The 15467-nt window shown below is 32.1% G+C and overlaps 1 protein-coding gene across 1 annotated transcript in view; it reads right to left on the bottom strand.

Moving 5' to 3' along the window:
- LOC107677038 (dedicator of cytokinesis protein 3-like) overlaps positions 1–15467 on the bottom strand; it is a 245045-nt gene that overhangs the window by 49790 nt on the left and 179788 nt on the right. Inside the window, exons 13-14 of the mRNA XM_016471828.1 lie at positions 10243–10331; positions 8027–8152 (exon numbers count right to left, since the gene is read on the bottom strand). Of these exons, the coding sequence (XP_016327314.1) occupies positions 8027–8152; positions 10243–10331 (215 nt within the window). The remainder of the gene's footprint in view (positions 1–8026; positions 8153–10242; positions 10332–15467) is intronic.

Genomic DNA, 15467 nt, shown 5'->3' with positions numbered 1-15467 from the left:
CCGCGATCAGCTCCGGTTCCGGTGTCTGAGCCGTGACGCCCCGCAGATTTGTGCAGAGCGGAGCGCGAGTGAACGCGGTCATTCCTTCCTCTGTACTACTAGTTTTAACGCGAATAAACATGACTGAACATCTCATGCCTCATGTAATTGCTCAATCAGTGCTTCAACCGCGGAAAGACATGAACAATACAGCGTGGAAATAAAATGTCATGTAGCATTTAATTTACCTCAGCAAGTCATCAGTGTCCACAGCTCGTTAGTTCACTAGAGAAATGAAGTCTAGAGAGGAGCATTTTGCGAAATATTACACCATATACTCATATTTTACTAAACCTGTTAGTCTTAATTACTTAATGTACAGTATGTTTAAATTAATCTGTTATGAAACATGCTGTGACAGCCATTGTGTAATTGAATATATTTTAACAAATAGCTTAGAAATTGTATTATTTATAAGTTAATTTAAAAACTGCATTATGTGCAATTTATATGTTTGCATACAATTTTTTTTATTTTTTTTTATGTTGAGTGTTGATCATCTATTTAAATATAAATAGCAATTAAATTTAAGTTTGGGTTAAGTTGTTAGGCCTAATTGTAACCTTATAATGTAAAAGGGCTCCCTACAGTTTTAAGCATAAGCGGAGGTAGATTTTTATCACTAAGAAAATTGAAACTATAACTGAATTTATTTAAAGAGAGCAACTTGTTCACTAAACCATTTAAAAAAAAAAAAAAAAAGTTTAGTTTTTCCCCCTGCTGTACCGAAATCATACCGAACCGTGACGTTAAAACCGAGGTACGTACCGAACTGTCATATTTGTGTACCGTTACACCCCTACTTGTTACAAATATGTTGTCATTTTGTTACTTATATTTTCGTTTTGAAGAATTATTGCAAGGAAAACTCAACATACAGTACATGTGTTGCCACAAGTTCATACATCTTAGTCAAAAATAAAAAGTAAAAAAAGTCAAAAAAAAACAAGTTAGAGATGCATAAAGATTTTTTTTTTTTTTTTTCAGAAAGTATTTTCTGTGTTTGGATTGTAAACGTAACTTTTTACACTGTTTTGTAACTTTTGTTTTCTCTCTCTCTTCTCTTGGTGAAACTGCACCTGTCACAAAAACATTGTGTTCTGTGTTTTCTCTTATATGTTCACTTTGGAGGGTTCATGTGAGTAAACCTTAACACACGTGTCGCCATGTGGAGTTTAAAAAGTTCAGAGATCCTAGACCAAAAAATAAATAAATAAATAAAAGTGACAAACTTTATAGAATGATTTTATTTTATTTTAATAATTTATTATTATTTATTTTTTTCCAGTAAGTTTTTGTGTTTGGATTGTAAACATCACTTTTACAGACTTTTTTCCTTTTTATGAATACCACTGTTAGGTAGTGTTTTTATTTTTTTGCTTGGTGAAGCTGTACCTGTCAAAAAAAATAGATTTTGTTCCTTATACTTTCATTTTAGAGGGGTAATGTGAGGAAAACATAATACATGTGTCACCACATGGAGTTACACAAAGATCTAATGAAATAATGAAAAAAAAAATAAATGATAATGAATAATAAAAAAAATAATAATAATAATAATAGAGATGGACAAAGTTTTTTTTTTTTTTGTGTTCAAAATATAACTTTTTCAGAATATCGTTGTTCAGCAAGAATTGTTTGTCTTTTTTTTTGCTTGGTGAAACTGTACCTGTCAGAAAATCCTTTTGATTTTGTTCCTTCTATTTTCATTTTGGAGAATAAATGCGGGGAAAACTCTACATAAATGTGTCACCACATATAGTTTAAAAAAAGGCTCAGACATATTTGTCTAAACTCTGATGATAATCTTGCCACTTGGAGAGAGTGAATTTTGGACCCTGACTACAGATACAAACACAGTTATTGGGAAAGAACCAAAATACATCAGTCTACTCTGTCTAACCCATAAAAGCTGGAGAGATAAAAAAAAAAAAAACCAAACAAACTGTAAACAAATATTTTAGCATGCTCCTATACCTAAGTGGTTTTTATTCAAGCTTAAGAGAAAATGTAATGGTCACACTTTATTTTAAGGTCCAATTCACGCTATTAACAAATCATTAACTACGACTTTTGCCTCAATACACTCCTAATTGGCTGCTTATTAATAATTAGTAAGGTAATTGTTAAGTTTAGGTATTAGGGATGTAGAATATGGTCATGCAGACCATGTATGGTTACCCATGATGCCCCCGGCACACTTAATTCAGCTTCACTTTTAAACTCTTTTACAGACTGTCATAAAAGCTATTGCTACATAAAGGTCAAATCGTTTTTCCTGCTAAACCGTAGGAGCGAAAGGCTGTAATAAATCTCATCAAACTTGAGTTCAAGCTGTCTTTACACTGTGACTCCACATGTGACCTTGGTTTTCAGATGACTCTTTCATTATCAACCTCATTCAGTCCATGACCCAGCAGCCCACATTCTCTCCGCCGAGCGGCAAGCATCTGAATCATAACTCTCAAAATAAACAGAGACTCTCTCTGGAATAGCGCTTAGCTTTTACTCGTCTACTCAGGGGAACAAAGTTTTAGCTGGTAGTCAAAGAAGTTGTGGGCTTAATTTGATTTCTTACAATTACAGCTGATGCAATAATAGAAAATGCGTGGCTCTGCTAGAAACCATTCCTCCTGCAGACAGTTATGAGCACAGAGATGTACATTTCGTCATACACCTTAAAGGGGTCATATGATGTTGCTAAAACGAACATTATTATGTGTATTTGGTGTAATGAAATGTGTTTATTTTCTTTGCGTGAACATTTGGGCGCATTATGCAAATCTTCCCACATAGTGACGTAGACATGTGGGGGCGTGTTAGAACGAGCCATTTTAGGTAGGCGTGGCTGACTCTTAACTTTTATAAAGAATATCTCTTTGGATTTGAGACTTTAGTCTTTGCAACTTTACAGATCTTCTTTATGCACCAAGAGCTTGTAACACTCCAAAGAGAAAGGAAAACTTGAAATCGCATCATATGACCCCTTTAAAGAAAAGCTTCAGTTTGCTCTGATGCCACCTGATATCTCTTGAATCACTTTACTGGGGGTGGATATACTGAGGGAGAATGATATAAACCACCTTACGCAATAATGTGCTCGCTTCATTGTGTGTGTAATGTGCATAATGAAATAGTTTCCTTGACTTTTGCTCGCAAATTGAAAATGACTTGTACATTTTGAGTAACAAAGAACAACACTGACCGTCTGAGGACCTTTGCAAACATTATGAATCCCCCTTATACAGTATGTATGAACTGATATTACAAAGTAGCACAGATAAAATTCTGCTCAGTTATAACACTTCTAAAGGTACCCTGACAGAAGCGAAAAACTAAAACCTTAAAAAAAAAAGTATATATATGTTAATATGGGTTGGCAAATGAAAGAAAAAGTGTGTTACAAAAAGACTGTTGTACTGTCATATTTTACAAGTTGTTGTTGTTTTTTTTCAGCATTATTAAAAAGGGTTATTATAGTTAACTAAAACTGAAACTAATATAATATATTAGTTTCAGTATAATATATTATTATAGTATAATATATTAAAGTATAATATATTTAGTTTATAATATAATATAAACGAAATAATAATAATAATAATTATTATTATTATAGTAATAAAAATACTTCTGTTATTTAAAATGAAATAAATGTGTTTCAGCTAGTTACCAACATTTCTTCAAATAATAAATATATAATAAAAATAATATAAAAAACTAGAACAAAAATATAAAAATAAATAGTATATAAACTACTAAAAATTACAAAAACACAATAAATTACTTTGAAACGAAATTGTAAATGAAAAATAATGAAGTATTTTTTTTAATATTTAATATTCATAAAAACTATAATAGCAACAGTTACACAATAAGTGCATACAATTTCATTTTGACAACTGTATTTTTTTAAAAGCAAATGTCTATGACATTTGACAAAATTGGAATAAAAAAATTAGAAGAAAAAAAACTATAGAAACTTTTTTTTAAATCTTTGAACATGCTCTGGAGTCATTAGAAAATAAAAGCTGTTAAAGTTTGATTTTAAAGTTTAAAGTTTTATGTTCTATATTTTTTTGTTAGTAAAGGATTCTTATAACCCCATAATTCGTAGTGTTTAAAATTAAATGTTTAAAATGATTTAACAACAATGTTAAATGGTTATAATTACTAAATACTAGTTTTGTTACAGGAATCCATATTGACAATATTGGCCTTGATGGTACTTAATATCACATCGAAAAGAAAGTAAGCGGACATGCAACGTCCCACAACACAAATGCTACTGTTAGTTAGTGAATCTACCATGAATCAAATCTAGATAAGAAAGCAAATACAATCACAACTGCTTTCAGAAACAGTGGATGGAATAGACAAAGCTTTATTTAGTAAAAGCCGGAATTAAGCTTTGTGTGTTTGTCTGTTTGGCTGACAGCATCCTACAGTTCCACATCCCGATAAAAATGTTATCTGGCAGCAGCAGGCTGGCTCCTGAGCGTTCCTGTTTAGACGCTTTCTGTAATGGGTTACGGCTACAGCGTTAGACGCTTCTCTCCACTGCTTCTGAGCTATTTCACTGAATGAACTCCATATAAAGCTCTCTATTCAGGGACAAATTCCTTCCAAAAAGAAACAATCCTGGTGCATTCCCAGCTGGAAAGAGACAGCAGTAGCTAGTGTATAAAGAAATGGAAGAAGATACTACGGTTTACGTATTTGCATGTGCTCACATTATGTTTTGTTATGTATATTAAGAGGATGACAAAACAGAGAATCAGGAACATCGAGAAAACTGACGTTTTTTTTCCCCCTCAATCTGGATATTTATACACTCATTTATAGTGTTGGTACTATTAACTAAAACTATAAAAAAAAAATAACGCTAAAATTAAATAAAAATATAAGACAAAAATCATCAGGAAAACTGACTTTTGATGTTTTTTGAGAATCTATCTGGATATATTTACACTTAGATTCCCTTACATCACTTACAGTATTGCTATTGTTAAACTATTAAAAAATAGTTTTAAAGCTGAAATAAAATAGATAAAATAAAATATTAGATGAAAAAATTAATTTAAAGAAAACTTTCAAAATTGAGAGTAATTTTGTTCAAACTAAAACTATTAAAAAATGAAATAAAGCTAAAAAAATAAAATAAAAGTATTAGATGAAAACTTAAACAAAAAAATAAATATTAAAACAAAGAAAATGAAAAAAAAAAACTGAAATAAATAAGTACAACAATTACTATACCTAGAACTAAAAGTTAATTAACTAAAAAGAAATAAATAAATTTAACTAAAAATAAATAAATGCACATAACAAAATTATGAAAATTTAAATTAAAACTGAATACATTCAAATAAATGTTCATTTAATAATAGTACTGTATATATACCAAAAAAATTTTTTTTTTGGTGTTTGGCTTAGTGTTACGTAGAATCACTATTATACCTTTTGTTCTTTAATATTTTGAATTGTTTTTAGCTTTATTTTTTGTTTTTCATTTAAATGTTAAGTTTTGAAAATTTGTTGTATGCATTTGTCGTTTTTATTTAATTTCTTTATTTTTAAAATGTGTATAGGTAGTATTTATAAAGTTTTAGCTTTAAGTTTTGAATCTGTTTTTAGTTGTTTTAATACTACAATTGATTGCTTCTGTTGTCCTCATTTGTAAGTCGCTTTGGATAAAAGCGTCTGATAAATGACTAAATAATAAAATAATATACACATAATACTACAATAAAACTAATCTGGTGTTATTGTCATGTTATGTGATGATATACGCCTCTTTAGATGTCAAATCAAAAATTGATAAAATAAGATACTATATTCAATTTTAGCTTCTAGATTCAAGATTCTACAGTCGATTCAATTATATCAAATACTTCATGGGACGAGTTCAATCCCTCATAAAAGACATATACAGTATTTTACCTCTATCTGTTTACTGATATTCAAACACTGTTTTGCTTCAAATGAAAGTCGTGGTTAGTTTGGTTCATGGCTTAAAACTTTTTTGAAATCCCTACGGAGAAAATGAGTGCGAAAAACCCTCCCAGAACCAAGGCTGTTGAAATCAGGCATTAAAAAGAACCCGGGAAAAGCTGAAATGGATGATGCAATACCAACCCGTCAAGACACTGACACCAGAAAAGGAATGTTTCAGAAAACAAATACTTCTGGAGAGATTTTGTTAAACAAACTCATCTCCGGCTTATTGAAAATGGCATGAGAATGAAAAAGTCGCTTTGACCTCCACATGAAGAGGTTTGCAGATGGCGTGACGGAAGGGTGGCTTTATGAGGTTTCTAGGTAGTGAGGAAACTTTGAGTTTGGAACCGAACTAAAGGTTTTTAGTGATTTATTTGATACAATGAAAACGCAACAGATGTTTAGGTAAAGGTACGCTAACATTTATCACTGTTTTTTCATCACATTATTGCACCTGAAATTCAATCATTTCAATAGGAATTTACACTCTGGAATTTCATGAAAGATTTATCCATGCAGGTTTCGCAACAGGTGGTTGGAATCGCCAATTATGCGTTTTGGTCTGCAAGTTGTCTTTTACTAACATGACCACACCTTAATGCTGCGATTCTTTTAAATTTAGCCAGTAAGCAACCACCTATAGCACATTAGAAACCACCTACTGTAGCAACAACCTGGCAACCACAAAGGCTAAAAACAACAGGCAAAAACACATTAGCAACAGCATAGCAACACCCTGGAAATCACCCACAACACCCTAGCATTCTGCGAGTCAACCCAATTATTTTGATTGAAAAGAGTGGCTGATACGATAAGCCGCTAATTATTTGCATGTTTTGGCTGATAACCTATAAATGGCGAATATTAAAATTGTATACCATTTTGTCTCATTAAAATAAAAACAACAATAAATAAATTGTTTTATATGCTACAAGAGAATTTAGGTACCACAACATTGTACAGTATGAAAAATGGATATTCATTTTGACATTTGCTAAAGATTACATTTAATTATTAAATTATTAGTATTTTTAAAGATTAACTTCAAGTGACCATTAAAAGACCATTCACAATTAAACAGTGACCATTCATAACTAAACAGCCAATATCAACCAATATATTAAAAAACTTCTAATAATGGCGATAACCGACATGGTACTAACATATTGTGCACCGTGTATGAATAACTACTACTACGCTGTGGATATAAACATTTTATACTGTTTTATCTAAATAAAATATTTAAAAAAAAAATATGCTACAAGTAAATGTATCATTGTAATCTACAATATGAAAAATATAAATTTTGAGATTTGCTAAAAATTACACGTTATAATTAAGTTATTATTAATAATTAATATTTTTCAAGACTATCTTTAAGTAAGTGCTGGTCAAATATGATCTAGATGTAAAAATAAGGGAAATGATCATGGAGTACTAAGCAGATAATATCGGCCAATATATCTAAAAAATTCTAATATCGGCCATAAACCGATATGATACCAACATATTGTGCATTGCATATGAATAACTATTACTATACTGTAATTATTCATATTTTATACTGTTTTTGTCAAAATAAATAAATAAATAAATGCTACAGGTAAAATTAGGCATCGCAACATTGTACAAAAATGGATATACATTTTGAGTTTTCTAAAGACTACATTTAACAAAGTTATTAAATTATTAGTATGTTTAAAGACTAACTTTAAATGAACATTAAATGATGTAAAAATAAGGAAAATGAGCATGCAGAACTATAGAGCCAATATCACCTAATATATTTTCAAAATCTAATATCGGCCAATAACCGATATGGTACATATTGTGTAACAACTATTACTATATTGTAGATATTTTAAACCTAACTTGCTGCAACAGTCTTCTACTTTCAGACCATGAGTATAAAGTCTTGGCATTTCTCTTGCATTCATTCAGTCCTGAACAAAACTTTAAATCCAACCGTGACCTTCATGAGACTTACCTGGCATGATCACATCAGGGAAGCCCAGTTTGCGTGTGATGGCCACGCCGCGGTTGAATATGATGGGGTTTTCCCTGCGCACCTTCTCCATGTCGCCCCTCAACAGCTGCAGTGAGATGATTAGACCTGCACGACAAGACGAGTTCGGGGGAAATGTGAGACAACTTCATCATGACAACCACTGTAATTATCCTCGTGATTATGTTAGCATTTATTTAGTAAAATGGGCCTTTGTTTCGAAGAACGTACCAGAGAGATTGTGTTTCTGTTACAATTTTATTCAGGTCTTTATGCTGGCTGCCAGTAACTGCCACAATTCAATTCAATCAAGATATTGTTTTGGGTCTACAATGCCGCTAATGACCTGGCTCTGCACTACCTTCAATTCCTCATTAAATCGTACACACCGGCCCGCCTGCTGCAATCAGTCATTCTGATTGCCTGGCTCCCGTCAGTTCCCAGTGGGAAGGGTTTCTGTTCATCCGGGTCCAGAAATTTGTCTAGGCCTTCCCCTCGATGGTGGAATAAACTCTCAATTAGAACAGCTAACATACCAATTACTACTGAACGATACCTCAAAACACACCTCTACCATATTCTTTTCCACTAGGACTTAAACTGGCATTACTTTGCTTGCTGATGCAGCTCATTTTGAGTGTTTTAGGAATCTGATCTAGCTTTTCAATATTACTTTGGACTCTTTCATAATTTCCCAGACATTCGACATAAAGCTGCTTGGTTTGAAAGTGACTACTGTCAATCGCTACACTATTGGCAATAGACCGTTTTCTGCAAATTTCCTCTGAAATTTCACTAATGTGACCACACCTTAACACTACAGACCAGTAAGTAACCACCTATAGCACCACATACAGTAGCAACAACCTAGCAACCACATAGCAACAGGCTAAAAAAACACTGGTAACAGCATAGTAACACCCTGGAAACCACCCACAACACCTTAGCATTCTGTGAAAATCAGCTCAATTATTTTGATTGAAAAGATTGGCGATATTTAAATTCTGGCCGATACGACAAGCCGATAATTATTTTCATGTTATGACTGATAAACAATAAATGGCCAAAATTTAAATGTTATAAAATTTTGAGTAATTAAAATAAAACTATTTTCACATTTTCTAATTGTCTAAAATATATTCAATATTACATTGGACATTACATTTCCCACACGTTTTACGAAAGCTTGTTTCCGCCACAGGATAAAGAAATATAATAAAAAGGTAATTGCAGCTTTTTTCTTGCAATATAAACTTGCAATTCTGAGAAAAAAAGTCACAATTCTGAGAAAAGTCCAAATTGTGAGATATAAACTAACAATAGAAAAAAAAAATCAGAAATATGAAGAAAAAAAAACAAAAACGTGATAACATTTTTTTTATTCCGCGACGGCAAAAAAATAAAAATAACTACGAGATGTAAACTAAGAATTACGAGAAACAATGACCAAATTGTGAGATATAAACTGAGAATTGTGAGGAAACAATGTCAGAACTGTAAGATGTTAACTTACAATTCTGAAGTCCAAATTGTGATATATAAACTCACAATTTCAAGAAAAAAGTCAGAATTGTGAAAAAAGTTGCAATTTTTATCCTGTTATGGCAAAATAAAAATAAAAAATTGCGAGATATAAACTAAGAATTAAGAGAAACAAAGACCAAATTGTGAGATATAAATTCAGAATTCTTAGGGAAAAAAACTCATATTGTGAGATAAAGTTGCAATTTTAAGTCACAATTTTATTTTATATTTTATTCCATGGCAGAAAATGCCTTCTATAGAGGTTATGTTTGGTTTTTGAGGCTAAAGCTTTGCATGTGACTTGTATTCTTAGTTACCTGGCATAGTCATGAGTACTTTTGCATTTTCCTGTAAAGGTGCTGTCAAATTTACCAAAATTTAGCATGTAAAATTTAGTCATTCCAATAGAAATCTGCAAAATCTTGTGAGAGTGAAAAAAATTCCCCATGCAGATTTAATTTATTTCAAGTCAGTCACTTCATTATAGCAGAATGTCAAATTAACAACCAGACAATCACCTACAGTTATTTCAGCAAAATAAGTGAAATGTCGACTACAGCAGTGAAGCAGGATAATGGACAGACTTTTTGGAAGGACTGTTCAGTTTCAGTGAAGCTAAATGTTTCTCATGTGATGATAAATCAAGTGTACGAGCATTTTGAAAGTGCACTTACCGTAGTTAGTGCTGGGGGCGGTGTATTTGGTGCTGGACTTGCGGATAATGTTCTCATGAATTTGGTACCACTCATTTTCATTATTACACCTGTGAAAGAGACAAGCAAGAGGACAATCTTTATAGCAAGATTATAGCAGGGAAAATATGTTGTTGTATGGATGAAGCAGGTGGAATCGCTGCATCAGTATTCAAGTGATTCCCAGAAGCTTGGAGTCATAAATGTAATTTGTCAGTATATATGTAACTCAGTTTCAACAGTAAAAGGTCTTGTCCTAAAGGGGCATCGCGGTATGCTTACGAATGTGCCAGGACTTTAAGTAAAAACTGGGCTTTCATCCAGTCAAAGAGAATTATTCATTTGCCACAATACCCAGTGATACTCTAGAGTAGCACGACTGCATAATAACGATCCCTTCTCAAAATATTGGAAAAGGGTGAGTGCTGAATGAGTGTTTAAAAAGCGTTAAAGTCAACATAAAACTCTGTTTGCACTTTACTTGTATAATGACATATTTCCAAGTAAAACAGGATATTCCATGAGAACATTGTTTCATCTGTCTTTTGGATTTGTGAAAAGTTCCCGTTACACACCAGAATGGCGTAATATGACCAGGAATGGGACAGTCATGAAAACAACTTCAAATAATCAAGAAAAAGACAATATTTTATAACGAGTAATCCACTAGATATTTCAGAAGTTGTTCTTTATTGTTTTGTACATTTAAAATTTACATATAGAAACACAATCTTGTCCCCTTTATCTGTCATATTCTATTCTATTTATTCATTGATTTACTTACTTGTTATTTTGTATCTCCATTACAGTATATAAAAATATAATAACATAAGTAATTATTAACATAATTTAAAATAATGTTTGCTCCATGCTTTTTTGTCATCGGTGGTGTTAAAAACATTGTTAAAATAGAATGAATTAATGAATAAATACATTAATTAATACAGGTTTAATCTGATCATTGGTATATATAGGTATATCTTTTTTGATATTGTGTGTTTATATTTCATTATTTAGATTTTTAATTTATATTGAATATTTATTTTATATTGTTTATAACTTGTAATTGCGACTCAAATTCTAGTTAACATCTCACAATTCAGACATTTTTCTTGCAATTCTGAGTTTGTATCTCAAAATTCAGACTGTTTTTCGCAATTCTGAGTTTATATCTCATTATATATAAACTGAGTTTATATCTCAATAACAAACAAACACACAAACAAACAAATACATATGTTTAATCTGAACATTGCTATATATTGGTATGAATTTGACACCAAATTATTTTTATATGAAATTTATCAATAGTGATAAAAACCCTTTCCTACTTCACAAAACAAAACAAACAAACAAAGCACAAAGTAAAGCAAAACAAAAACACAAAACAAACAAACAAAGCACAAAGCAAAGCAAAACAAAAACACAAAACAAACAAACAAAACAAAACAAAACAATCAAAACCAAATAAAAACACAAAACAAAACAAAGCACAAAGCAAAGCAAAACAAAAACACTAAGCAAACAAAACAATCAAAACAAAACAAAAACACAAAACAAAATAAAACAAAATCCTTTAGTCATCCATACAACTGTCTTTTCTGATTAGTAATAATGTTGAGACATATGAACCATCAGCTTTATTGAAATTAAATTGAACTGAATTTAAAAAAAAATAGTGTAAAACAAACAAAACATTTTGTAAGTAAGAAAAATCTAAAATGTTTGAGAATGGTACTATAGAGTATTATGTTGTATCATTTTTGTCCGTTTCTATAAAAAAAGTGGTATATCTTTGATGTTGAGTGTAGAATAACCTATAATCAAGACAATTAACCCCAACCGGCACAGCTGCATTAGCATTTGCATACGGCGTTTGTCAATTGGCACTCTGAACGATATAATGGTGAGTAAAAAAAACACGCAGTCAAGTACAGCCAAGTGTTGAGAACCATCACAATGAAGCAAATCACGACACTCTACTGCTTAAAAGCACAGGAGTGCGGTGCTCTCAGGAGAGAGAACAGAGCCTTATGCTACATTCCAGCATCAGTAGCTGCTAAAACGCTGTGGGCTTGCTGTCGGAGGTTCGAGAGCAGCAGCTTTCTGGCCTGAGGGGAAGTGATGTCATTAATGCCTGACCCAGAAGTGACTAAACCCGTCGTGGCAGCTGAAAAGGGACCTCCGCGCTATGCTAATGCTAGTGTTTGTGGTGGCTTAGCGGGCAGATGCTTTGTGGGAACTCCCACAGAGTCCATCTGGTTGGCAGTCATGGCGACTGGCTGCAAGGGCGTCAAGGGTGATTCTGGTCTGTCGCTCGCAGGGTCACAACGGCATTACACCAACACAGGCTGTTTGATGGAAAGTGCTACATTCCAGAACACGAAGGAATATCTGCTGCAAATCCGATCAGATCAACTGTTGGTCTGCTTTGTCGTTTGTCGTGGCATCATGTTCCCAACAGTCTACCACTAGATGTCCCTAGAAACTAAACACACACTTCCATGCATAGAACCTTGCAAACATGCATGCAAATACATGTATTGCATAAACATGCATATATATGTATACATCAGTATCTATTTTCCTGTCTTCCCCAATGCTACAACCGCAGAGATACTGATCTGCTCACTTGAGCCCAAAGTACAGGAAAGCCTTCAGGGCTCAACAAAAAGACTGACCCGGGGCGAATGTGAGAGAGTTTCATGTCACTCACTTATGTGTTTTTATGTCTTACATTTGGTTTTCTGTAATACTGTACAGAATATTGGTGCAAATTGTGCTGGGTGAAACATTTCACTAAGGCTGCTGTCAAAATACATATGGTTGAAAAAATTGAAAAACAATTGTATCTTAAATATATATTAAATACATGTGTATGTATACATGTGTATGTATACATGTAATGAACATATGAATATAGTTTGGAGTTGTATAATATAAACTGTGTATTTTAATTATGTAAATTATTTCATTTAATTGTTATTTATTAAATATGCAATTATTTAAATAAATAAATAAATAATTTTCTACAGGCTACAGACTAAAAATACATATGGATTAAAATATGATAAAATATGGGTTAAATATATAATAATACAATAGGAGTTATATAACAAATTTAATACTTATTTTTTAATATTTATTAATTATTATTATCAAATTTGTTTTCATTTAATTATTTACTTTGTTTTTAGTAAAATAAATAGTAAATAATATTATTTATATATTTATCTTATTAATATAACTATTTGAAATATATAATAATATCATAAACTGTATATTTGAATTGTTTTGATATGTTAAGTGTTATTAAATTAAATAGGCAATTCTTTAATTGTAATAAATAAACAAATAAATGTGTACTTAAACCAATATTATTAGTAATAAGAACTATTATTCATAATTCAGTAAAAATAAATACATTTTATACAAAGAATAATAATAATAATAAATAGCATATTAGAATGATATCTGAAGGACACTAAAGACTGGAGTAATGGTGCTGAAAATTCTGCTTTGCTCAAAAAACAAGTTATTTTTAATTGTAATAATATTTCACAATATTACCGTTTTTACTGTATTTCAAATAAATCAAATAAATGCAGCCTTAGTGAGCAAAAGACACGTCTTTCTTTATATATACACATACACACACACACACACACACACACACACACACACACACACACACACACACACACACACTGTTGGCCAATTTTTTTTTTATGTTTTTCTCTTCTCACTCCAATGCTCCCTCATGCACAATGTACAATTAATACGTTCCATTGACATTCAGAGGTTCTGCAGCACTAGTGAAAAGCACAGATTCTTCACTTCAACGTTACTGCATTTCTCCTAGTTTCACAGACACTGATGGCTTAATATCACATGACTGCTTGCCTCCCCTTTCTCCACACACACCTCTATTTATTTATTTTTTCTTTCCTTGATTTGTCTTTCTTTTACCAGTTCTGTCAGTTCCCCAGCCAGTGAAACAGAGGAGGCTTTCTGCATGGCTGCACCAAGAGGTAATGAAAGTGTGTGATGAAGATAGCTAGAGGACTGGAGCACGTGTGCCGTCCACAGGGGAGGATTTCAGAGAGAGCTTCACAGCACAAATGACGCGCACTGTCACAAATGTACGCTGCAGCTAATGTAGCTAATTATTAACTGTAGCTAATGTAGCCAAGAATGTAACTAATTATTAGCTCTATTTGAAAAACCTAGTATACTGCCTACATTGACAGCTGACAACATGAGTGACTGAATTTGAACGTTCACAATTAATTACAATAGTGTTAGCATTGCTATGCATGTCACATAGAGGTTAGCATGTTGTTATGCTAATAGCACAATACTCTAGTGGACATAACAATACATAGCGCATACAAATATTTAGTGAAATATAAAATATAAAAGCATACTAAGTGAAAGGGAACCTTATGAGTGACTAAACTAGAACACTCACAAATCATTCCAATAGATTATGATGTTAGCATGTTGCTATGCTAATACCGCAACACTCCAGAAAGCATAACAATACACAGCGCATATAAACGTTGAGTGAAATATAAAACCTTACGATCCGAAATGGAACCTCATTAGTGACTGAATTAGAATGTTTGCAATTTGTTGAGTCTGATGTTAGCAAGTTGCTATGCTAATAGCACAATACTCTAGTAAGCATAATACACAGCATATTTATGTATATTTTACTGAAATATATATGTGTATATGTAACTGAAATAGAACCTTCTGAGTGACATTAGAACATTCAAAATCATTCCAAAAGGATTTATGTTAGCGTGTTGCTATGCTAAATGTGCAATAAAAAAGCATAGTAAGCATAACAACACACAGCGCATATAAACAAATATGAAACTATTTTGCACCTATACTAAATGAAATAAGTATATTTTGACATTTTTCTTTAATTGTCCACCATTTTTGATGATTTATTTTTCTCTAAATTTGTCGCAATGCATTCTGGAATTGCTTTAAATGCTAAGGATACATGCTATGCCTCCATAAGGCAGCATAATGATGCCAATTGTGACATAAGCTTGACTATGACATCTGAAAATGCTGTCTAGGTAGGCAGCATACTAGGGTTTGGAACAGTGTGGCTTTGACATACAAATCGTCTCAGGTTACTAATGTAACCATGGTTCCCTGAGTAGGGAACGAGACACTGTGTCCTCTAG

Source organism: Sinocyclocheilus anshuiensis, unplaced genomic scaffold (assembly GCF_001515605.1).
Source record: "Sinocyclocheilus anshuiensis isolate Anshui unplaced genomic scaffold, SAMN03320099.WGS_v1.1 scaffold584, whole genome shotgun sequence".
NCBI classification, from domain to species: Eukaryota; Metazoa; Chordata; class Actinopteri; order Cypriniformes; family Cyprinidae; genus Sinocyclocheilus; species Sinocyclocheilus anshuiensis.
This window is presented reverse-complemented; position numbering and strand designations above follow the sequence as displayed.